Here is a 25,356-nt window from a genome sequence, read left to right as displayed (position 1 = left end):
TAGTTATATAGATATATTTTAAATGTAAAGTTTTAGGATCATAAAGTTTGAAGCAAAGGAGACAACTAAGAAGGACTTGAAATATCTGACTTGCAATGCTTCAGGTGCAGTGTGTTCATCCCAGTGCTTCGGCTGAGAAACCAACAAAACCAACAGAAGGGACTGCAGGCTGAAATCAGAAAGGCTTCTGCAGATGCAAAACAGTGTAATAGATACAGGTTTGCAATTGTTGACAATTAGTGCTGCTGCTATTCAAGTGATAAATCCATCTCAAATTAGGCAGTACATCTCAAATTAGTATCACCAGGAGTGGTAGTGCTCTTACCTGGTACCTCTATTCTATGTGGGAGTGGAGTCCAGAAAATTGAATCATGTAATTATTCCTCTTAGAGAAGTACAAATGTAGTGTTACCCACTTGCCATCCATTTTATTATACTTGGTTTTTTTGTCATTGAAGTGGAATTCTTCAACAATTTAAGAAACAGCAATGAATAATTGAGATTCTTTTTGTGTTTGTGTATTTATTCTACTTTCCTCACTTTATCACCCTCTTTGATTTCTGGCTTTTTATTAGTTGTCATATTCTAATATTTAACCTTTGTGATGTAAGGCCTAAAAATATATTCAAAATAGATTGAATATTTTCATTCCTCACTAGATGTATTTGTTTATTTATTTTGAAAGAAAATGGAAGGAAATGTATAAAATGTTGTTTATATTTTGCTTTTTAAAGCATTTTATGGTAAAAATAAATTGCACAAAAAATGAGTAATGGTTTAAGTGATGATGTTTATGATTCAGAAGTAAACATATAGATGATTTTTAGTTTATGACAAATATAGTAATAGCAACAAAAGGGTGACCTACACTGTGAAAGTGTTCCAATATGAATATTATTTAATAATTGCTTGTCTCTTGAGTACAATTTATGGATAGGATTAAAATTCCCTTGGGCAAAATCCTGTAGGTCTCCAGGGAAATTGCAGAGGATGAGGAAACACAAGCGTCAACATTCAGCAAAGTCAGGGGAAATTGTTTCAAATTTCAAGCTAAAGTCTTACTAAGCAGGTTCAAGTTTTTTTTATCCAACAGTTGCACTTTTAAGGCAAGATGCTCACTGGAGTTGTATAATATTTCCCATGTGTTTATCCTGTGTCTCTTTTCAGGTCATTTTGGGCATGGTTTATTACTGTATCTAAGCAGGTTGTTCCCAAGTTTATCAGCAGTATAGGCAAAAGGAACTGGAACGTGGCAAAGTTGGACATTTGTCTTCACAGGCTGGTGAAGACAGGCTGTGCTGTTGCCCTCAAGATGTCAGGAGGGGCAAAGTCCTGCCAGCATCCCCCCAGCACATATCTAGCAGTCTATAGACAAAGCAAACAAAACCAAAACCAGATCCTGAAGGGATATGTGTGCATTCCAGACCTGCAATAGGATACAGGCTACGCTTTTCTCTCAAACTGTATAATAATGTAGCATAAGTTAAACTCAAAATTAACCTTCAGTTAGCTTGTAGTTTCCTGCATCTGTTCTCAGACTTGAGCAAAAGCTTGTTCCTGAGAGCTTCATGTATTAGGATATACCCTTCTTCTTTCTGTCCCACTCTTCTCCTATCCATAGAGAATCGTACATAGAGTAGCAATAATTTCTGTGTCAAGGACTACTGTGTAAAAACATAAGATTAATCAGAGGAGAATTAATTGCAGCATATAAAGAGGGAAAATAATTAGGTAGATTTCCAAAGAAAAACATACTAGAAAAAGATAACAGAAATGCAGAGCATCTCTCAAGGGAAAAAATACATTTAAAATGCAAGCATAATATAAGCTAGCTCAGATAAAGGATTCCCAAGGGAAAGAGGAGACAGGATCAACTTTTTTTCCTTCTTCCCTTTAAGGTGGGTAAAACACTGGGAAACTCAAATTAACAAAAGTAAACTTTTATATTGAAAACTGAACACCATGGAAAAATAACGCAAAATTAGGTTACATAAAAATGTAATTATGTACCTCTGTGAATTAAAAGTGCAATTAAATACCCATTTTTAGATGTTAAAAATTCCATGAGAATATTGGCACTTCTTAGCTACAAAGCATTCTGAAGTGAGTAATGTACTGAAGTCAGTATGTGGAGGACATATATTTCACTGTTGTCTTCTCATACTCCTCTGAAAAAAAATTCAGTACAGTTAACTATGAGAATGTAGGGTTTTCCCATCTGAAAGATGGAGCAATGTCTTAAAGTCCTTAAGTTTGTAAGTCTGTCTGGGTGGGATGGACAGACAGACAAACAAATGAAGGACCCTCAGTCAGAAAATGCACTTCCATCCCTGACCAGATCTTGAGTGTAGTTCTGCAAATGCCAGTTCTCAGTCTCAGTTTACTCAGTGGCGGTATATGAACTGTAGGAAAATTGTTAAGGATATAAAGAGAGATAAGAGACTCAAGGTGGGTTTATGCTGTAGAAGGGTGTGAAACCACCTTTACGTAATGGTTTCTGGTATTGACAGCTATGGACCTGTGAGAGCCTGGACTTCAGCATCCCTTGGACATGTGAACAGGAGGTCAGACAGAGGTGCAGAGCCTGCTCTGATGCTTGTGGTGTTGAGGCAGCTTGGATCTTCCCTTCTGGCTCTGCTTCAGTGAAACTTCCTCACTCGTACTCTGCTTGTACATCCACATCTTTGGTGCCAGTGTGGACATTCCATCAGAGCAAATTCTAGGAAGAGACAAATGGCAAAGCTCACTGAGTCTTCACAAACCTAGCAGTTTTTGTTTTCTTGGACCTGAATGTGAACAGGTCAGGAATTGTCTGGGTGAATAGAGAATTGCACTTTGAAATGCCACTGCCACCATATAGTTTACTTTGAGTGCAGATATGTGTTCCTGTAGGCAAGGGACCACCTAGCTTTGATAATTCATTTGGTATCTCACTATCACTGAACTCTTGTATGGAAAAGCCAATGAAGAAATACAAAACCATTTGTAGCTGTCTAGAAGGCTCCACACTATCCCAGTGGACAGTGACATAGTGTTAGCTATTCATATCCCAGGACTGCAATAATTTAATCAACTTCTCTCTACAGTTCTCTCCCTAAGGGGAAAAAAAAATTCCACCTGATGGAAAACAATCTAGCATGAACTTCTCCTGTGAAATCCTTTAACCTGCCTGCTAACCTGATCTTTGTTCTCTGTACAGATTTCTTACTGATCAAATCAGGTTCATATTTTCACAAGTTATTTATAAGGAACTCCAGTGTTCCCAGTTAATTTTAAAAGTGCATAAAAGCTTTTGAATGAGGACAGCAGTTACCAAATCTTTTCCTCGAGCGCTGTGGAACATTTTTGTCACAAGACTAAAGAACATCTCTTCAAAGGCTTATTTCCAAGCATGAAGTAGGAATTTCTGCCCCAGGAAATTAAGGATCATCACAGTTCTTCCCCAGTTGTAAATTACACTTTTCAGCTTTGCTTTCCTGTAATGTAATCACCCCTAGAGCACCTAAATATGGAGAGATTAATTAAATACAACAATTAAACAAAAAAAATCCCTGTAGCTTACTGCCAACAAAAGTTAATTGTTAGGCAGAATTTAGAGGTTTCCCCATGAGAGGGAAATGAAAGAAAGGAAGAACATGTGGCAGATAATAGTCAAAGGGCTTAACCTCTGTTGATATGGGCTCAAATACATGTGGTGCAAGTTGTGGAGAGGTCTTTGCAGAGCCAATATCAAGGGATTCACTTCTGGAGCTGGCTTTCCTAGGGAAGATGGCAAATGCATACTTTGGAAGGCAGAGGTTATCCTCAGGATCTTTATTCCATGATGCTCAAGATTTTGGAGGAGTTTCAGTGGTTATATAGAAATACTAGTGGGTGATACGGAAAGAATTGTTTGAGAGGTTGATTAATCCTCTCATCAGAGTGATTTATCTAGTGGACAGCCTAATGTGCTGTGTTACAGAGAACTTACTCTAGATTACATAGATATACCTATAAAATCCGATGCTTTCTGTCCCAAATTGCTTTTCTCTATTTATTAAAGAATATCAGTCATAAGCTTTAGTAGTTCAGCCTTCTTTTAATGCTTTTAATATTCAAATAATATTTTTTTTTAATTCACCAATTTCAGAATATTACCAGCTGTCTAGAAATCTTTTTATCTGAACAGTTTATTTTCTACTTTTTGTTGGGGTCAAGTTTTTTTTTCTCTCTTTCTTTTTACCCCTCCTAGTTTCAATATGTTTATAATTAGTCTGTTATACAATCAAAATACTATTCAATGTGATCATTTAGTCATTAAAAAAAAAGGGTTTCAAATTTTAGTGGCTCTATGGACAAGCTTGTTTAGTCATTGATATAAAATAGTAAGAAGGGTGAGTAACTCCTCACCTTTTCTTGTCAAATTTTCACTTTTTAAATCTGTTTTCCTAAAATTATTACTGAGAAATTTTTAACAGTGGGAACAGTTCCATGACTCTCACTTGGAGGAGATTTGTGAATTATGTACTACTACTCTCATAAGGATAAATCAAATTTCAGTAGTGTTTTTTGGGATTTTTTAGTTTGCTCAGTTGTATTATTTAAAGGAAGGAAAAAATATGTATACTTTTGATTTACATATATATATATATATATATATATACTGTTGATGAAAATATGTACATGCATACTTTGAATCAGCAAAAACATATTATGTTATTTCCTTGTCCCAGATTCTCCTCAGCTTTCATTAATTTCAATATTTCTTTTAGTGAGGAAAACACTGAGAAATTTGAATATAGTTCTTCTGACTTAGTAGGTAATTATTGTAGCAACCTGGAAATAGCAAGCCTAGGAGTTATAAAATTGAAGGTCAATCAGAAGTTGCTTTTAAAGGATTTCTAAGATGAAGTTAATGTACATGTAGGGTGTCCTGGTTTTGGCTAGGATAGGGTTAGTTTTAAACTTAGTAGCTGGTACAGAGCTGTGTTTTGGATTTACTATGAGAATTACACTGATAACACAGTGTTTAGCTGTTGCTAGGTAGTGCTTACCCTAAGTCAAGGACTTTTCAGTTTCCCATGCTCTGCCAGTGAGGAGCTGCACAAGAAGCAGGGAGGGAGCACAGCCAGGGCAGCTGGCCAAAGGGATGTTCCATACCATGGAATGTCATGCTCAGGGTATAAACTGTGAGGAATTGGCTGATCACTGCTCAGGAGAGGCTGATTGCTTCTCAGGTGAGCAATTGTATTGTGCATCATCTGTTTCTCTTGAGTTTTATTCCCAAGAGAATATTCTCTCTTTTTGCTATCTCCCTTTTTATTAACATTATTATTCTTACAATCTGTGCTTCAATTATTAAACTGCTCTTAAATCAATCCTAACTGTACTCAGTGATGTTTCTCTCTTGCATTCTGGTCAGTTTTTATCAGTGCTCAGTTTTTGTTGCTAATATTTTTCACTGTCACAAACTGTAGTAATGGTGAAATGTTTTCACAAAGATTCAAGTATTCTGCCTAGCCTGCCACAATAGGGTGTGTGTTGCATGTCTCCCTAGTGTTTACTGATATATTCCATATAAATAATTCAAGAAAGTGAATTTGAATAATTGCTTCTCTGAGGAATACAGTCCATATCTTTGTATTAAAATTTAAGTGAATGTTTTTACATGTACCAGACCAGTACACCTGGGAATAAAGTAGTCAGTAAAACAAGTGTGCTTTTAAGTTGTGCTGGTCGCTTCTTTAAAGGGAGAGATTTTCAGCTTGATAAGGAAACTGTCAATGTCACAGTGTATCAATGCTTATAGTTTATATTTCAGAATTGTGTTAATTTACATCAGTAAACATCCTTTACTAAATTGAAAAAAAAGTGTAGTACTAAGAGGACTTTATACTAAATACAGTGCAAAACAAGGGATGTTGTTATGTAAAATATGCAATTTATGTCGGAAAAAGCTGTTGTGTTTTGTTATGTGGCTTCATTTTTTTTCATTCATGCCATTAATCCAGCAGCAATTATGAGTAATTACACTACTTCTGCATTTGAAAGTAAAGAAACCAGAATGGTGATTAGCAGATATTTTTATTGTATTTCTTACCCATCAAACTCTTTATACTAAACTTTCAACTATACAGATTTGGAGTATTTCTGACATTAGAGACATTGTTTTCTACTAAGTGTGAAATCAATTACAAGAACACCTACAGGTCTTGTATATCTGTACATAATGCCTGCATTTCCAGGCAAAAAATGAATGATTGTTCACATGTTTTTTGGTTTGTTTTTTTTTTTTTGCAGAACAGAGAAAAGTTTCAGGCACATATGTAACCATGTGTTATCTGAAATATAAAAATTATCCTTTGGAAAATCCATTATGTCACCCACACTCAAAATCACAGGATCTAGCTAACCGTGGTGAAAGTATAGGACCCTGCTGAATGAAATATCAAGTACATTCTGTACAGAAAAAATCTTGAAAGGCATAATTGCTGCAGCCTCCATAGCAATTAAGGTATAAAATATTCTGTGTTATTTATTCTTATTGTTCAGGCAAAAATCATTAATCAGTCTTGTTGTGGAAAACGGTAGTTTCCATGGAAGGAAACTTGCAATAGCTCTACCCTGTGCCCCCTTTATGGAGTCAATTAAAGAAATTGTATGTGAGATGTACATTTTGGAAGGGCTGGTAGAAAGCGAAGGATGGCTGAGCAAGTCCAAAAGCCAGTTTCTAGGCTGTTCTAGGTTTTCCTGTTATGGTAAACAGAAATAAGTCCCTTAAGGCATGCATTAAGATGTGTCATGCTTTCAGACACAGCAATGAGGTTGGACCTCAAAAGAGGCTCCCCTGTCCTTCAGGGGCTTTTGTTGGGTGGATTGAGAAACTGGATGTGTCTTCATGGGTCGAAGCTCAAAGCTGAAGTTGGTGTTGTTGGTCAGTTTTGTAGGACTGATGTAATTTATTTTTTACGTCTAATACTCTATGAAAACTCCTCTGTCCTTGCAGGGGGTGGAATGAGATTGAGTCATGAGGTTGGCATAGAGAGAATTTGCCTCTCTATTTATTTTTTTTTCTCCACCATATATTCCTTTCTCTTCTCTCAGCCTAGCTTCTGTAGAGCAGCTGAGGATTTCAGAGGCGTGGGGAATTCCTGGAAATCTAAGTTTGTTAGCAATGTCGGCTGAATGCTAAGTAATTTGATTTGTATAGTTTTTAACAAAGCTTTGCTTCCTAGTTTGGGTATGTGGCCTGGTAGGAATCCTGACAGAATACTTAATAACCTCTCAAATCCAGTAAGAAAAACATGTTATAAAAAGGAGAGTGGAATTCTAAGACTTGTCATAGTCAGTGGCTATAGTCAGAGGAGGAGAAAGGTTTTTTTTCCTAATTATTTTTGTGATTAAATGAATGGTTTATTAATGTAGTGCTTCTAGTTTCTCTTATTTGTAAGGCCTGCTTCGTGTCTGGTTGAGAGGGCTGTGAATCTTGCCTAAGTGTATATTAACAAAATGTATGCACAGATTTGAGTTGCCCAGAATAGGTCAAACTCTTAGAGGATTGCTGGAAAGTTCCCTAGCTGACATTGTATGTATTTTAACTGTATGCTGTATTGGATTCTTCAAAGTGATTTAACTCTGCACGAAAAGGTCAAATCACGGTGTTTGATCTGTTTAAAGCTGCTGATCTTTATTTTGCCTACCAGCAAAAACATTTGATTAATGCAGTTCAAGATTCTTTTTTCCTATGTGATAGTATTATCGTTGTTACTACTTTCCTCTTCATATACTTATATCTAGGTTTCTGATTGCATGGCCTTCCTGGAGTACTTAAAGAGCACTAAAATAAAGGGTAAAGAAGTTCCTTTACATTAAACATTTCTGAAAAAGATATTATAAATTACCTAATACTTTCTTCTACAGAAATTAGGATATTTGCATAGTATATAGGTGATCTTCCAGTGTATACCTTAACAAATGGTGCACATCATGTAACACAAATATGCATTGATGGCTTTTGTCCTCAGCATCTGTATACTGCGCTTGCTTTCTTATAACCATGGTAGTATCTACATAAAATGGGAAAATGTCACTGTAAAAGGTTTACCTGTGAAAAACTAAGTGATGCAGGGATCTTTCCTCATTTAGGACTCTGCTGCAGCAGAACCTAACAGGAAACAGAAAAAAAATGAAGTACCGATGAGATTCCATTTGGTGACATCTTCCCCATTATGTCTCTGTATTTCTGCATCACATACACTGAGTAGGGGTCAGGACCTGGCTGCACTCCAAAGACCAGCTAGCCCCTCTCAGAGGACTGCCTGCCTCCCCTTTCCTGTTCCCAGATTACATTTGGCACATTAGATTCACTATGTCCCCCACAGGCTTCCCTGTCAAAGGACAGAACTTGCATTTGGAAAATTTTCCAAAATAAAAAATGTAACCCGAAATTCTGTTGTATATGCAATGATACCTGCTGTCTCACACACAAACAACATCCTTTCCTGTGAGATGCCATGCCCATAATAAATTTTCCATTGCTGTCACCTCATTCAGGACATACAATTTTGTTGCAACACTGATTCTAGGCTGTAGAGCCTGGATGTCTGGTGAATGGGAAAGGATATCAGAGTTGTTCATTTAGATCTGTTTTCCCTGCTGATGGTGCTGTGTATGCAACAAACTTTATGGACAGTGGTCAGCTAAAGGTGTTGCATATGAATAGATTGATCAGGTTAGAATGCACAGCAGTCATTACCTTGCTAGCTGTAGTAATTCTAAGGGTAAGCTGCTTATCACAAATATTCATATTAAGTAACCAAGATAATCTTTAACTGTATAGTATTCAGCAATGTTAGCTTTTGTAGGTAGTGAAGCTAATGTAGTTAAGGATGCAAATAGTAAAACTGGATGAAATTGGTAGAAAATTTTGGTTATTTAAATCTGTTATGCATATATGATAAAAAAATCAGTAAAATCGAATCAGTTGCCAAGATTATAAGAAATGTATACCTACTTGAAGATATAACTGTCTGCAATACCACCTAATCAGCTGCCAGAAATCAAACATCTTCAATTTGATTAAAATAGCCTTGTTGATCGTAGTTACTTTCTCTTGTCAGGAATAAAAGGATTGAAGTTCGCAAGACAGAATGGTAACATTTCTTACTGAAGAGCACTTTTAGCTTTTATAGTTGCTGACCTTTTTCAGGCACTGATGTTGATTCACTGAGGTTTGAGGGCTGATGCGCCTTGTACTTGCCCAATATTATCCAATCTCCATGTCCTGTAAGTTTTTGGTTTTTTTTCAATTATATTATACAATTATATATTCAATCAGTGTTTCTGGATCTTTGAACCAATTGTTTTTTTCTCACTTGAGGAGATGAAGACTCTCTTTTGTACACATTTTTAAAAGGCAAGATAGCTGTTATTGTATTTAGATAACCTTACTTGCTCATAGTGTAGTCCATGGATTCAAGTAATTCACCAGGAAGGGTCTGAGAGCAATAAAAAAAGTATGCTCAGGGACTAAAGCATGCTCCTGCATGAATTTCATTGTCCAGTAATGATACTCATATATGTAAGACAGGAAGAAAGAAAAAACAGAAAAAAAAAAAAAAAGGTATTATCTGATTGGGTTAATGTGGGGTTTTTAAATATGCTTCTGTTACTAGCAATTTTTTTTTCCATTCTCTCCCCTCAGGACATCTTACTCCATTTTCTGTTCCTTCTTAGCTACCAACATCTTCCTCCTTAGCACTCATTCCATTACTGTGTTAGTCTTTCTGGTCTGAATTTTTTGTTTGCTCTTTTTGTAATTTGACCCTTATAAATGCTATATCACTAGGGATATGAAGAGATTCCACTTACAGTCTAAAATTAGCTTTCTAGTCTAAACTGGTCTTCTAGGCAACCTCTGTAATCAATGAAAGATAAATACCACAGGAGGCAATTCATCACATTTTAAAATTATGTTGAAACTGGAAGGATTAATTGCTGCCTGGGCCACCTGTCTCTTTGTGATGATTAAAGGGAGTGCCAGAGATGGCAATTTCAGATGAGGTACCTGCTTCTCAGATGGCTAAAATTAGATGAAAAGTAGCCTACCTGTTGTTCCAGTAGTGTTGATAATGCATTGCTTTCAGAGGGTCTGTCCTACAGGGGTAGAAACTGCATAAAATTGGGATGAGAAGGCACACAGAGTTTAATCTTTTCCTGACCTGATTTGTGATGGTACCAACAGTTATATTTGATTTTCACCAGTGACCAGCAGTGTTGTGATGTTCTAGAAATCAAACTCCTGCTATTTGGTTAGAATAATTAATATTGTTGTATAGCTCTTATGTGAACTTCTCAGCAAACTGCAGAATCCATTTCATTTTTGGCATGGAGATATAGAAGCTTCAGAGCATTTCTGACAAGGCCACACAGTACTGTACAACAACATAATTGGGTACACACCCTGTTACAGCAATCCAGTTTTAAAATCATAAGGAACTAAGTTTACTGATGAGATAGTATCTACTATTTCAGTGGTTGTTGCTAAATCAGGAACATCTCCATACAGTGTTTCCAGATGCATTTCATCATGAACAGCTGATAATTTTTGATGAATGCTGCACGTAAGCATTTGGAACTAAAATTAAAAAAAATGGAAATACATAAGAAACTATTTATGGACAAATACTGTATGGAAAGATTTTGAGCAAAACTGTATATGAGAAAATATTTATCGGTTACAAGTACTCCCATAGGAAAACTGGTATTTCTTCTGGTATTTAATATTTGTTATTTTATTCTGGTATATTTGGTATTTATTCTTTTTAAATTTAATCTTTTAACAGTGCTGTAACTCGCCATTGAACCAACACAATTTGGAGCAGTTCAAAGCATCAAAAACTTCATCCACATAGACTGATGCCATCTCAGCACTCTCCAAACACTGTGAACTGAAGTTAAAAATCTTTATGGAGTTTATAACATCTGGGTCAAAAGGAATATTGTTCTGATATATAAGGAGGACCCTTACTGCCGGTATGACGAGCCAGGAGAAGTGGGTTAACCTCAGCCCTGGAGAGTTCTCTCAGCTTCAGAAATATGCAGAATGTAAGTAATTTTTAAAATACTTAATTTTATGGCTAAGTAAAAATTAAGAGTATTTTGAATGGAGAATATAAAATTGTTGTAGAGTATAAAACTACTGATACTATTCATTGTCAAGTAAGAGGTTAAATTTTGGTTTATGTTTATTTTTTTAATTCAAAATATATGTTCTTTGGAGGGAAAGAACAAAACCAGTTGGAGTCTGTAACACTTTTTCTGAACGGTTTGTTTCCAGTATGATACCACGTTGACTGACTATGGGTTGGTTAGGTGACTGAGTATTTGGACAACATATTTTTAAGGGTTTGCCCTCATTTATCTTAATTTGCCTCAACTTGCCATAACAATTTGTAGGCCACTAGAGTGGGGCTTGTAGTTGACTGAGGCAAGCCTTCTTTTTATGGAGGAGGCATGGAGATTCCAGAAGAAACACATCTAGGTGTCCAATAAGAAGATGTTTCTAGTATTTTAAGCAATGTGAAGGAGGAGCCATCCTGTGAAAGGCCAAGAAACAAAAATATCTCTAAGCTGAAGATCCAGTTCTTTAGTTATTGCTCAGGGAAAATTCCTTTCAGTTGCTTGAGACACTTAGGTGGCTCAGGTTTATGTGCTTAGAGAGCAGCTACTGAACGTGAAACACAGATTTTGGAGACAGTTCTTGAAGTCTCACAAGAACTGAACTTAAAAGGTTCAATAACATTTAGGAAGTTCTTCTCTAGGATAAGTAATCTAAATTTTGTTTTTTAAAAATGGAGAAAAACTCTTATGATTTATGAATGTTATTGATTTATTACTGAAGGACACTTTTGGTTATAAAGTAAAAGGCAGACTGGTGATTGCATTTTTTTGTGCCTATGACATCACTTAAGTATGTACTTAATTGTGTTTTGGTGTAGTCACGTAACAGAACAATCATCAAATGATTATTAGAATGAATAATGTAATTATTATTGAATAGTACATCCCACTGGACTGTGATTTAGATTCTTAATATTTTATTATCAAGTTAAGCCATGAATTATAATCTATATAATGCTATGTAATTGAACAAAAAAGTCAGGTAGAATTATTTAAATTGTGCTTTCTGGAACAAGTATATCAGAGTCTTACAGTTTTCTGCAGCACTTGCTGTACAGTTTAAAGTATTCTATTACTTAAGGTGTTTTCTCCCCATGTCACCTTCTCATCTGAAAGGTTAAGCTATAGAGGTGAAGGAAATTTGCTTCATATACTGCTTTACATCCCTAGTGATGTTACTGAGCAAAGAGCTATATTTTCTCCTTTCATAGTGAAATATAAAACATTGTATTGTCCAATATTTAATCAGCTAGGAGTCTCAATTTAAGAGCAGACTATAAAAATATGGTACAAGTATGAGAAATAAAAATATCTGTGGCTTTTAGTAGTTCTTTTTTTTTGCATGAGGTAAATAGAAACATTAAATAAAGGGAACAAAGTGCAATCACACGGAGCTTAAAAAGAACACATCCAGATTTTATATTGATGATCCATCCATTGCTTTCAGAGACCATTACAAAGAAAACTTTGTATTGCACTTTTTTTTATTAGCAATCTTGTTTGTTTTAAATTACATCACCAAATAAACAGTAAACATAATAGAGCAGTTTAAAAAAATCACTTCTGAAAATATTTACCGCTTCCTGGGAAAATATTTTCAATTTTTTTTTTTTTTTTTGGGTTGTTGTTCTGGCTTTTTAAAATACCAGAATTTGAAGATTTCTAATAGAAAATAGAAAGCTATGTGGTTTTTTTTTCCCATGCATCATTATTTAAGCCTCAGTGCAACATTTGCTGAACCACTTACCTTCTGTTTGGGAGATAAAAGGCCATTTAAGGTATTTCTTTACATTTGGCTTCCCTTTGCTCCTCCAGCACTTCTTGCACACACAATAGTTCAGAGCTATTGTTTTAGTAGAACTATTGGTGTCAGGGAAATAAATTGCTTGAATACATTTGCGTTGAGGTTTGTGTGTGTATGTAAAAGAAAGATATGTTGTCTTTCAAGCTTCCTCTGCTCCTCTGTAATGAAAGCATGTTATTTTCTTAAAAATTTGAATTGTGACAAATTTTGTGTAAATAGTTAAATTTCTTAGGCAATTGGAAAAAAACCTGTTACTAGTATATAAATTTTCATGTATAATGACAAGGGACTAAACCCCAGGAATGGACCTCAATTTCAATTTCTGGGCTGTCCAATTTAATTTAGCTAAATGATGGATTAACAATATCTTTAAGTGTGTGATTTAAGACTTTAAAATGTAATTTACAAAAAACACCTGGAACTCATTTTTTGAATTTGATGCATTTTTTATGTAACATGTTGAGATACAAAAGGTTGGATATCTTTACTCATTACTAAATAATTAAATTACATGAAAATTTGTGAAGTTTGAATATATAATTGCTTTGCTATTTCATTGTCTTTGTTGAACTTGGCAAGATAATGAACTGATAGACACCAAATTTCATTTGTTGACTTGGCAGACTTTGATTTACTTAAAAACAATAAAAATAATTTTAAAAAGCCCCTAAACAGCAAAAGTCCTCGGAAAAAAAAAAAAAAAAAAAGCATTGCTCATTTTTCCCCAACATAGAATTTGAAGTACAAGTGGTTCTCCTGCAGGATGGAAGGCTGATCTGAGTGTCAGAAGGTGACACTGTGGGGAAGTTTGTGACAGCTGTCTGCCAGCAAGTGGTGGTGATGAGCATCCAGCTGTTCCTTGTGCTGGGGAGTGGGTTTCACTGCAGGACTTTGGAATACACCAGGGAATTCTTAGAGAGGTTATTTGTTTTCCATTCACCGGCTGATATGTGGGCTTGTCATTTGCTTTGCCTTCAAATTTGGTGTAGAGGCTTTATTTCATCTTATGTAAATTGGAACATTATTTTAACTATGTAATTTTTGACTTTCTTGAATTTAAAAAATACAGTATTTTTAAATCCTGTTTTAGTGTGCATCAAGCTGTAGTACTAGATTACTAGAACAAAGAGTATAGTTTACCAAAACCTGTCTACCTTGGATATCAGTGCCTTGGATCATACTCTTAGTGGCTGATAGTCACTTCTACGTAATGAGATCACTGGAAATCAAAATTACTTTTATAGAACTGTGGTGGGTTGATTTTGGCAGGATGCTAGTTGCTCACCAAACCATTCTGTCACTCTTCATTCTCTTCCCATTTTCTGGGGTGGGGCACATTCCATGGGAGACAGCCCTCCACAGACTTCTCCAGTGTGAACCTTTCCCGTGGGCTACACTTTTTCATTGACAAAAAACAGATACCTTTCGCATCTGAATGGGAAGAGGGGTTGTGCTGAGTTGCCTTGTGATGTAACCAGTGGGAAATTCTTAAGTACAGGGTGGATTTCAATTTCTGCTTTGGCACCAAGGTAAATTTGGTAAAGAAAGTTTGCTCATCCATTTTAGGTGTTTCATGTGTCTACTAATGCAGAAAGTATTCTCTTTGAAATGCATTTGCTGGTGTTTTCCATATTGACTTTGTGATCAGAAAAAAACCTCCTCAAACAGTTTCCTCCTCAAGCTGAATCTCCTCAGCCTAAGCTGCCTACAGAGTGAGATAATGTTTTACTTATGTGACAGGCTCTGCTCTGGGCACAAGCACATAGCAGCTTGCAAACCTGAAAGCCTTAGTTTGCATCCAGTACAGGAAGGGGTTGGTAGCCCAAACTATTCTGCTGCATAGCAGACATGGCACACATTGCAGGAGTGAGGGATTTGTGTTTGGGTCTTTTGATGTTGAAGCTCAGTTTGAAGCCATATCCTGGATCTTTTCCCTATTTGGAAATCAAGTCTATATCACCACTAGCCCTTCTATGAAGAAAACTTGCTGCCAGACTTTGCTGAAATCAGTCACATTGCAAGTGTTACAGTTTCTGAGAAGAACAGCGGAATGGGTGCACATTGGTTCTAAGAGACAAATTAAGTGCCTCTTTTTACCTTCACACTGAAATAGAACTCAGGCGGCACCTAGATGAGCTGCATCTCTTGCCAACAGTTGACTTCAGTCATGCAAAGAAAATCTCAAACTGTATTGAGATACAGACTGCACAGAAAATAAGGATATCCAGAGTTGAGTAATAGGTGCATATATAACTCGTATAAGTATGAAAATTATAGATCCAACTGTCTTGCACTTAGAGGTCTAAATTCAGCATAAATTCCCCTTCCAGTCGTCAAAGTAGATGTGCGGATCTTTCCCTGTATAAAGCCTTTTAAACTATTTATGTTGATTCTAGTGCTCTGAGAAGGACATGTCCTTTTCACTTTCTGACTGAAAGACACTTTGCTGTAGTTCAGTGTAGTTCTTTTAATTAATCTTCTTCATAAGGCTTGATGATAGCCTGCCTTCTCTGGCAAGTACTGTTAAATAAGGTGTGCTCCTAGCTCTGTGTGCAGGTGCTGTCCTTGTAATCACTTTGAGAAGTTCCTACCACATCTTGTTTGCCTGTTTTCCTCTTCACATATTTATAGTAGGATTCAGTGCTTTATCCAGCTTTACTGTTCGGTGAACCCAAACCTTGCATATAAAATTTATTTCTTGAATATATAGTAACTTTTTCCAATTTCTATAAATGTAACTGAACAGCAAAGGAGAGTGAGTTCTCCACCACTTGTTCCTAATCACAAAATATTTCCCTCTAAGCAACACTCAGAACTTCATAGCAAGTGAATATCTTCTTGTAAATTAATCCGAGGAATATGTGCAATTTCATTTTACTGAATTATTTTTGAGCTCAAATCAAGAAAATGTTGTGCTTTCAACTTAGTACTCTTCTTTGTCTGCCTGCCGTATTAAATGATGTGGGGCTTCAATGAATTTTTTGGAATTGTTTAAATATTACTTGCAAAAAAAATATTTCTAGAGTCCAAATACTTGGCACTTTGCAGCTAATATGCATATGTGTGGTTTTGGAAGAATAATTATTTCCAAAGACAGTTCCTCTGTGTCCTTCTTCCCAGTTAAATTAAAAATCTCCTCTCTCCTCTTGTTCTGAAGACAGACAGTAGAAAATATTTTGCATTAGATCTTTGCCTGATTTTAAATTGCCTTAGAAGAATATGTGAAAAGAAAAAGAAACCTGGGATAACTGGTGTGGTTATTAAATAATAGTGATAATAATGACGACAACAATAATGTAGCCCGTACCAAATCCTGAAGATACTAGGGAAATAAATGCACTTGAGAGAGGAAAAGAATTTTTTTTCTCCTTTAGATTTTGTGGTCAATGCTGACTGTGGGAAAGAAAGGTGAAAACATGTAGGGATTTTTCTGCATAAAAGTTTCATTGAATAGGGTAAGGTACATCCAGGACATTTGAGGCAGAAACAGTTTCTTCTAAACTATATGGTACCACATAGATATTTGTAAGTTGTATGAGGAGCAGCTGAGGGAGCTGGGGCTGTTTAGCCTGGAGGAAAGGAGGCTCAGGTGCGAATTTATCCTCTACAAATGCCTGAGAGGAGGTGGGAGTAAGGTGGGGATTGGCTGTTTCTCCCAGGCAGCCAGCAGCAGGACAAAAGGACAGTCTTAAGCTGCACCGAGGGAGGTTCAGGCTGGACATCAGATTATCCTCATGGAAAGGATTGTTAAACATTGGAACAGACTGCCCAGGGAAGCAGTGGAATCACCATACCTAGAAGTGTTCAAGGATGTGGCACTTAGTGTCGTGGTCTGATTAAACAAGGTGGTGATCGGCTAAAGGTAGGACTTGATGATCTTGGAAGTCTTTTTTAACCTAAATGATTCTATAATTCAGTGATATGTGTCATTTTGTACTACTCCTAACAGGAGCCTGAATTGTAAGGGCATTAGAGAGAAATTATATAAATAGCTTCATTGTGATTATTATCTGTATGGTAAATTAGATTAGTTTAGACAGGAGTTTTCTTAAATCCTTTTTATTAAATGAATTTTGTATCTCCTTTTTATTAAAAGAAGTTTTATGGCTGTTTTAGTCTGAATTATATGTTAAAAGAGGCTTAGAGAATCCTGCTCCAAAAGCAAGTAGGGAAATACTGAAGGGATTTGAAACAGTTAAAGCATGACTATTTCATGAGTCAGCTAAGCATTAAAAACGAAAAAAAAAGAAAAAAAAAAGGAAGTTCTTCCCTCAGTAGGCGGAGAAAAAGACCTCTGAGCTCTGGCAGCATGTGCACTCTGGGGAAATAGCTTGGCTTTGTGTTGTCCTTTTGAGTTTGTCAACAAAACGTGCCCTGAGGAAAAAGCCTGAAAAAAACTTTTTGCAAAACTTTTGGCACTGATTTTTTCCCAGGCTGGTGGAGGAAAACTTGGGCTGACTGTCACAGCCTGAAGATAGAAATAGATGCTGGAGTACCACTGAAATGACTGTGAGAACAGAAACAGCATCAGCAGCTGCAGCATCTTTTGATGTAGCATCAATAGCTACTGCAAGAGCTAGACAGTGAAACAATTTTATAGGGGAACAGGAAGGAAGAATTTGTGAAAAAGATCACTGAAGAAAAACGGGAAGGTCAGCAAAAGTTTTGGCTCTTGAGTGGATTTGGCTCTGTGGTTGTCACAGAGGGAAATTTTATCTTTTATAATGGGTATAAATGATAATCTGGAGGGAACTTCATATATATCGCAGCTGGTCCCCAGCAGCTTTGGGCCATTACACAAACTCTCAGAGAGTCCCAGGCTTTTAGTGCCACATGGAATTGTGCTCATTCTAATAAGGGAATGAACCTCATCAAATACAATTTGACAAAACCAGCTATTTTTGACTGTGTGGAAAGTGGAGAGAGAATATCACCGGTGATTACTGAAAATAGCTTTACCCCAAGTATTGGACTGGAGGATTATGGTGTTTCTGCTGCTGTTAGTAAAGATGGAGGCAACTAGGTTCTCAAAAAAGTTTTGACAGAACCTGTTAGAATGGCTGAAAGTTGGAGTCTACCAGCGCTGCCTGTGAAACATCCCATGCAGTCTTTGCATGCAAGGCCTGTTGGGGATAGAGTGCCCAGAAAAAGGGATCAGTTGATACTTTGTACAGTCTGAATCCTTATCCTAAATCTGTGATTGGGAAATAAAAATCTAAGTAAGAGAAAGTGGTTTGGTGGAGTACTTGCTTTAGCTCTCCTGAGAGGTCAACTATGAACTATGTGTATTGATATAACACTGTAATTTTTTCTTCAGATCTGTGAGTTTAAATCCTTTGTGCACATTCCTGTGTTTCACCAATTTAGAGAAAATGGGAGAGGAATGTTACATATCATTTATTTAGGCTCTAGTGAGATTTAATGTTAAAAAACCCTGAACTCTGTGCAAAGGAGGGCTGTTACGTCACAGTCTTCACTAATGAGGATATTAGATCCAACTTTGACTTGTCTTAGACTGAAATCCGGAATAGAAAAGACATGAAGTTGTGAATTTATTTTTCATTTAACCAGTTATAGTTGAGACTTGACCTCTGAAGATCATACCATAGATAAAGTTGTTTTGGGAGATGGAGAGCAGGGCACCTATATTAACTGCAGAAGTATTAGTGGACTCCTTTCCTTTTGCTAATGAAGGTTTCTGTGTTAGGTCTTAAAGGGAATGTAAAATAGGAATGAATTGAGTTTCTGAAGGAAAAAAGGCTGATGAACATGCAGTAATACAGTATGATGTGGATCTTTGAGATTGCCTTTCTAACGAGGTAAAATGTTTAGTGTTTCTGCCACGATAAATGCCTACCAGTGACTAGCAGTTGTGTTTTTAACCTAACAGAAGCTGGTCAATTCTCCAGTTAGCCTGTCAAGGGTAAACACCATCATACTGACTCTGTCCACAGTTGTGAGTAAGGAAGAACCTTTTTAAGTCTGTCAGGTGGGATACTCATGTGTATGCAGAACTTTCTTGCTTCCATGCCCATAGTTTAGAATGGCCTGCAGCTTGTTTAAGGTATAAACTGTTTAGGGAAAGTAACGATGTAGAAGAGTTCTGAACTCTTTGCTTTGGCTAAAGGGACTGTGAAATTATTCAGGAGTTTCTTTATTTTATGACAAATGCACTTAAGTACATTTTTGTCCCTCTCAGGCTGCTATATGTTCTATTTTGAAGCATTCTTTTAGGAAATAGTGACTTTCGTAGAACTTCATCTGAAGTGTACATAGTAATGGCACAAAGTAGTCACACTGAGTGACTTTTGGAGTATCTTTTTATAGTATTATGTTCATGTCTTAGCTAATTACAGGGATCCTCTCCTGTCTTCTAACTGCAAGAAACTTTATATGTCAGCAGCAGGGAGACATATTTTAAGAGCAGAAAATAGTGAATTTATAATTGTTTCTATCAGCTGGCAAAATTGGGATAAATCTCCTGTTTATAAATACTTCCAAATTGTAGAATTGTAAAAGCTGGAAAAGACCCTCTTCCTATGCAGAACAGAAGAAGCTCTCAAAATATCTGATTTGCTCAAGAGTTCTGATATAAAGGAATTATAGTCAGCAAAATGCAAAATTATATTGCCACTGTGTACTGTTGACTGGAGACTGCTAACAACAGATTGTTTATCATAACATGAAGAGACTTAGTCAATTTAGTAAAAGCAGAGAAGGCAGTAGGCTGTTAGAGTAAACCTCTAATTCAAAATTTTTGAAGATGTTGACAGATTGGTCCAGAGTTGGATCAGTTCAATGAAGCACCAGCTGTTTTTAGCACCAGTTTCCTTCCTGAAGAACTGCTGCTAATTCCTGAATAATTGTAGGGTTAAAATAATTGGTAAAATAATTGGTAGCGTTAAAATCATGATGGCCCCAAAAATTGTAAGTTACATTTAGAGGTAATGAAAGTATTATGAATCAAATGGTCTCAGTTTTGCTAGTGCTAACAGATTTTATTTTTCCATTTTTAGAAAGCTAGTGGAAGTGTCAAAGTTTTGTACCTATTTAGGTCTCATAAGGAAGAAATGTTAAAGGAATTGGAGAAGGAAAAAAACTTGATTCAGCCTGTTCGATAGCACTGATCCCAGAATTCAGAGAGAAAATGCTGTTAGAAAAGGCTGTTATTGTTACAAAGCCATCATTTGAGCATAGAGAGGCACTGGTAATGCTTTCTGTGTGATGAATAGGCTACTGTCTCATCAAAAGCATTTGGTGGTCTCACTTCAAGATGATGATTTGCCTGCAACCTTCTTGCACATTGACTTCATCTGGGAGAGTGGTGAAGAGACAGCAATTGCAACACCTGGAGAAGACTGTAAGGCTTGCTCAGTCTTGCGGAGCAATGAAACACAGTAGTTTAAAACAGATTTTGAATTTGGTGTGCTGAGACTGGACAATGTCAGGCCCTTATTTTCAGGATAATCATATTATTTTCTAGATTATGCTACTAGGTTTCCAGTGTTTCTGCTGAGGGCATAGTGGCTGTTTCAGTACATGGGGAAGATTGAGTTAGTCAGAGCTCTAGCACTGCCAGTAGTGTCAGGGCTTGTGTTAACTCTTAGACATGAAAATAATGGTTTTAAATAAAATAGTTGTAATATGACAAATGTGAGAATTATGAGAAAGTCTTTAGGGTAAAAGTTAATGACTTTGCATTTCCATTTTCAAGGATATCTTTGCAAGAAGCAAATGTAAAGAGTTCTTACGAAGTCCAAAATAGAAGCACTTGTGCACAGAATCTCAGAATGGGTGAATGAGGCTGAACAGGATCAGCTCCCTCAGTCTTTTCTTGTAAGAGGTGCTCCCAGGTTTCTGTGGCTGAGGGGCTCATGATGTGTGGTAGCTAGTGGCTGGTCTTTGAATTCTGAAAGGCAAATGGTGTCATCTCACCTTGCTCTGTGTTTCTTTGGTCAAAAATAATGATTTCTTTCTAGAATTGAAGCTTCATAGATACACGGTGCCAGTCATTAACACTTGGTGTTGCAGCATCAGCTGTTACTGGTGTTGAACATATATTGTGTCTGACATATGGGCGTCAAATTACTGAATGAGTATTCATACACTGTAAAATATGTAAACGTTGATTATGCCTTTGTTTTATTTCCTGTGTTTCTATGTATCTTCCATATTTATTTTCCCATATTGTTTGGTTGTTTCTATGGACATTTGCATGTAAACAGTAAGAAGCTTTTGTTTCTTAAGTTCATCTGTTCCTCTTGCTTATTCTTGTTATAAAGATTTGGAGGATAATTCAATTGGTTGCTGTGGAAATGAGCCTGATGTCACAAACAGAGAATTACAGTTCACCAACCCTTTCAGAAATAAAATGAAGGGAGAATGGGCTAATTGGAGAGCCATGTGACTGTAGCAGAATCTCAGCTCTTATTAAAAGCATGTATTTTTAGTGCCTGTGTTTCTATAGAAGAGCTAGAAAGTGTAATTCAAATGGTGACAATTCATGACTCATCAGACAAATTGAGAAAAAACAGCTCTGAGAGAAAGGATGCTCGTGCTTTGCCTTTACTGGATTCACACTCAGTAAACCAGTAGCCCATGGTAGTTCTCTACAGCCCAACACAGCTTCACATGCTTGAAGAGAGAAGGGGAAAGCTGTTTGTCTAACTTATCCACTGAAAAAATATACTTTGCTATTAGCTTTACCGCTTATGCTGTTCCGCCTCTCCTGGGTTTCTGAAGAAAGGAGAGCAAAAGCTGCCTTCCTTGTTCCTCTTGAGAAGAGAAAATAGGCTGGTCTTGATGGCTCAAATCCAGAATTAGAGATGTCTGAAAAAGAGTGGACTTAGGCCTGTCTGACAGTGTCAGACAGCTTCCCTCCATCTGCCATTAGTTGGGGTGAGGGGCCCTGGATTGCATTGCTCTCTGTTGTTTTCTGCCAGTTAAAAGAAGAAAAAATCTAAAATGTGCTCATAATTACATATGTTTTCGTTGTGTTCTTAGGCACTAAAAATAACATTTCTTTTTGTGTGGCTCTGGAAGATTTTTAGTGGATGCTATGCAGTGTCACTGCATAGTTTTGTTGGCTGCATTGCAAAATTGAATGGCTTTTTGAGGACATTACAGATTGCTAAATTTGTCTTTACAACTGTCCAGATTTTTGTGGGTCATAATTTTATTAAAGCCAGTACAGAATATGGAGAAAAGAATTGGTGATTAAATTCCAATATAATATTTTTATATGGATTCTGAAAATAGAAATTCTTGATTTTATTTTAAATGTAAAAAGTTACAAATAATTTTTATTGTTGCCGGTGACCCTGCCTTGGAACAGGGGTTGGACTAGATGGTTTACAGAGATCCCTTCCAACCCTAACAATTCTGTGATTCTCTTATTGAGGCACTCAAATTAATTGTAGCAGTAATGATAGTGATAAAGAGTTTGTTTTGAAGAATGTATTTCCTAGAATTAAGTGGCCGAGTAATAGATGTTTTCATTCACGAAGGCATACTGAACAGCTTTAAAATGCTTTGTTAACTGTTTCTTTGTTGTCAGTTCTGGTTTTGTTTATTGTTACTGGTTTGTTTGGTTTTTTTGTTTGTTTGTTTTTTTTTTCTCGGTTGCTTGTTTTTTTTTAGAGTGGTATTTCTACTGTTAGAATTTTCTTTATGTTTTAAATTCACTACAGAGATGGGACAGACTCAAGTATCCTTACCTGATACTTTGGCAATCCTTATAACTGCTTTGAAAATAAGTGCAGACTGTATGTTGTTTAAGAACCTATATATAGTAGCAGTTGAAGTGAATGGAAGGAAACAGTGAAAATTTTATAGATGTTTATGAGAGGAGGATGGGAAGATGGTCTGTATACTAAGTTTATGTCTGTATTCTTTATTGAACAGTGGCACATCAGTACTGGGTATGCCATAAGAGTTTGAGAAATTACTGAAATTATACTAGAGATGGTGGAAGCACATTTAAGAGATGTGAGGAAAATGAGTGAGTGGCAAGAGTTCCTGGGACAAAAATATAAAAGTTCTGAAAGGAAAAAAATATTAAAAAAAAATAAAAAAGAAGACATGGGAAAACAAAGCAAAACAAATGGCTACAAATAAATTTGGAGTCTACCAACTTTTCATAGACCAAAATTCATGTATTTGTGCTATTTTTCACAACCCATAGGTAATGCCATGAGTGATGTAAGAAAACAGAGAAGAACAGATGTTAGAAATTGGTTATTAGGATAAAATCAAAGTTGGCTGTTAGAGAAACAGAACAGCAGATAGGAGCCAAAATAGAACTCAGTACCAAAAACTGAATGTTTGGAAATTTTGATTTGACATTTGGTGATTGGTTATGAACAATAACAATAATAATAATAATGAAAAAACATAATTGTGAAATTGAGAGAAGAAATGACCTGCAGCAGAAGGAAAAGAATTCATATTGAACCTTGGTGGCTAGCCAAAGTTTATCTTGTAAAAATATGTAAAAAAATATAACTTTATGTTAACTATTTTGTCTTCTGTAGAGAGCCCTCTAGAAGTGTTTGAATACAAATTCTTTATTATTAAAATACGTGGAGATGTACATAAGCATTATTATTTTTGATTTGAAAGCTTGACTACTTCTTCAGCTGATTTTGGGTGAGGGTGAATGCAAACAAGTACTCAAACTGGAATTTGAAAAAAGCCACTTACAGTCCCTTTGGAGGTGCTCTTATTCTAGAATAAATCAGCAATGGTTATTAATTCAGATTTGTTTTAGTACTAAGAAGTTAGTTAATTGGGAACTATCTAATACTTAGAGGAGTTATGACCCATTTCATATTCCCTTAAGTACAGAACCATATTTTTATATTGTATTTCAGACACAGTGAACATTGTCACATTGCATGTCAAGTCCAGGCTCGCTGTTTTATCTATGGTCTAACATGATAGCTTTAAAGAAGACCACACTGTTAAACATCTGTGACATTATGATTTAAATTTAAATGATCTGTACTTTGAGTTCTGGGAGTTTAAGGGATTCACAGAAAGAATGTCAATTAAGTTGTCCCAAGTGGTACAAAAGTACATTCTGAAGTATTTCCCAGTGTATGTGCTTAAATCACAGCATGCACTGAAGTTTTTCTGGATTAGGTTTCAAGAAGCAAGTGCCAGAGTAGCTATTTCTTCTAATAGCAATCTAGAGATGTAATGACTGACTGTGTAAGAGGACTACTAAACTGCTCTTCAAACTACAAACTCTTCAAGACAGACCCTATTCTTCTAAAGATAAATGCTTTGCACTTTGTGTAGATGTTGGAGCTAAAAGTTATCCAGTCTCATATTTTAAAAACAACCTAAGTTTATATTGAATCTCAGGGTTTTTCTACCAGTAACACACTTCAGAAGAACTTGATTTTATTTTATTGGTTATCCTCTTTTTTTTTTTTTTTTTTTTTTTAATCCATACTTTGTAATCTATCCACACAGCCTGTGTAGCATCTTTGGCTAGCAACACCCTTTCAACCCCCAAATAAAACAAAGGAAAAATACCCAAAACAAATCCAGTCATCTGTACAGCTTAGAGTCCTGTCCCTGAGAGGCATGCATCTCAAAACTTTTGTAAGGGTTCCAGGCTCAAATATGTCAATCTTTATTCGAAGTCTATCTGGACATAAAAAGCAATACAAAGTCTTGTATAGTTATGGAGAACGGGTTATAATCCCATCTCCATTTCGCTATTTTAGTGGAAACTAGCAATAAATATGGTCCCTGCACTACAGAAATTTTGGCTTGAAACAAGAGTCAGACCTCATGAAGTGTTTTGTATCTAGTGAATAAAAATGTGTAAACTGCTCTAAATAACTTGGATTAGTGAAAAAGGAATATATCATGTCACTGCATTTTTGTTGCGTTAAAAAAGCGCGTTGATGTTTTATCCTGGAGGTTGTTTTTTAAGGTAAGAAATTACATCATTTTCTTGCATAGGAATGCCCATCACTATGTACAGAAAGTTGTTCTGTCTCATGCAGAAAGAATTTGTTATGTCCTGTTTCCGCCCCCCAGGAGTTATGACACCCAGGCTCTTTTCATATGGGTTTGCTCTTCATGCTGCAGTGATAGCAAATTTGTGTTCTCTTGCTGCTCTGCCCCACATATAGTACCAAAGAGGAGTATGTGTAGTGCTCAGAGGTGGTGATTGAGGCAGACTGTTGAGGTTTTTAATTGTGATTAGTCCTACATATAGAGGCCGATGAATTTTTGTAAGTTTTCTTATTCAGACCACTAATACAAAACTACATACTTGCCTCTAATAGCATTCTAGTGTTTTTAGACCAAGCTTCTTACAGACCTCATACCACTATCTTTCAAAAATAAATAATAATAATTAGAAAAAAACCCCA

The 25,356-nt window shown here is 36.1% G+C and overlaps 1 protein-coding gene across 8 annotated transcripts in view; it reads left to right on the top strand.

Annotated features, from left to right (window-relative positions):
* The window catches only part of DGKB (diacylglycerol kinase beta), a 455,069-nt gene that overhangs the window by 140,739 nt on the left and 288,974 nt on the right, over positions 1–25,356 (top strand). For all 8 annotated transcript variants that reach the window (XM_085050831.1, XM_085050830.1, XM_085050829.1 and 5 more), the window contains one exon: positions 10,824–11,085. In XM_085050831.1, the coding sequence (XP_084906957.1) occupies positions 11,016–11,085 (70 nt within the window). In that variant the 5' untranslated portion in view covers positions 10,824–11,015. The remainder of the gene's footprint in view (positions 1–10,823; positions 11,086–25,356) is intronic.

Source organism: Lichenostomus cassidix, chromosome 2 (genome assembly GCF_008360975.1).
Source record: "Lichenostomus cassidix isolate B80296 chromosome 2, HeHo_3.0, whole genome shotgun sequence".
In the NCBI taxonomy this organism is placed as follows: Eukaryota; Metazoa; Chordata; class Aves; order Passeriformes; family Meliphagidae; genus Lichenostomus; species Lichenostomus cassidix.
The sequence above is the reverse complement of the archived record's forward strand: the minus strand, read 5'-3'. Positions and strand labels throughout refer to the sequence as shown.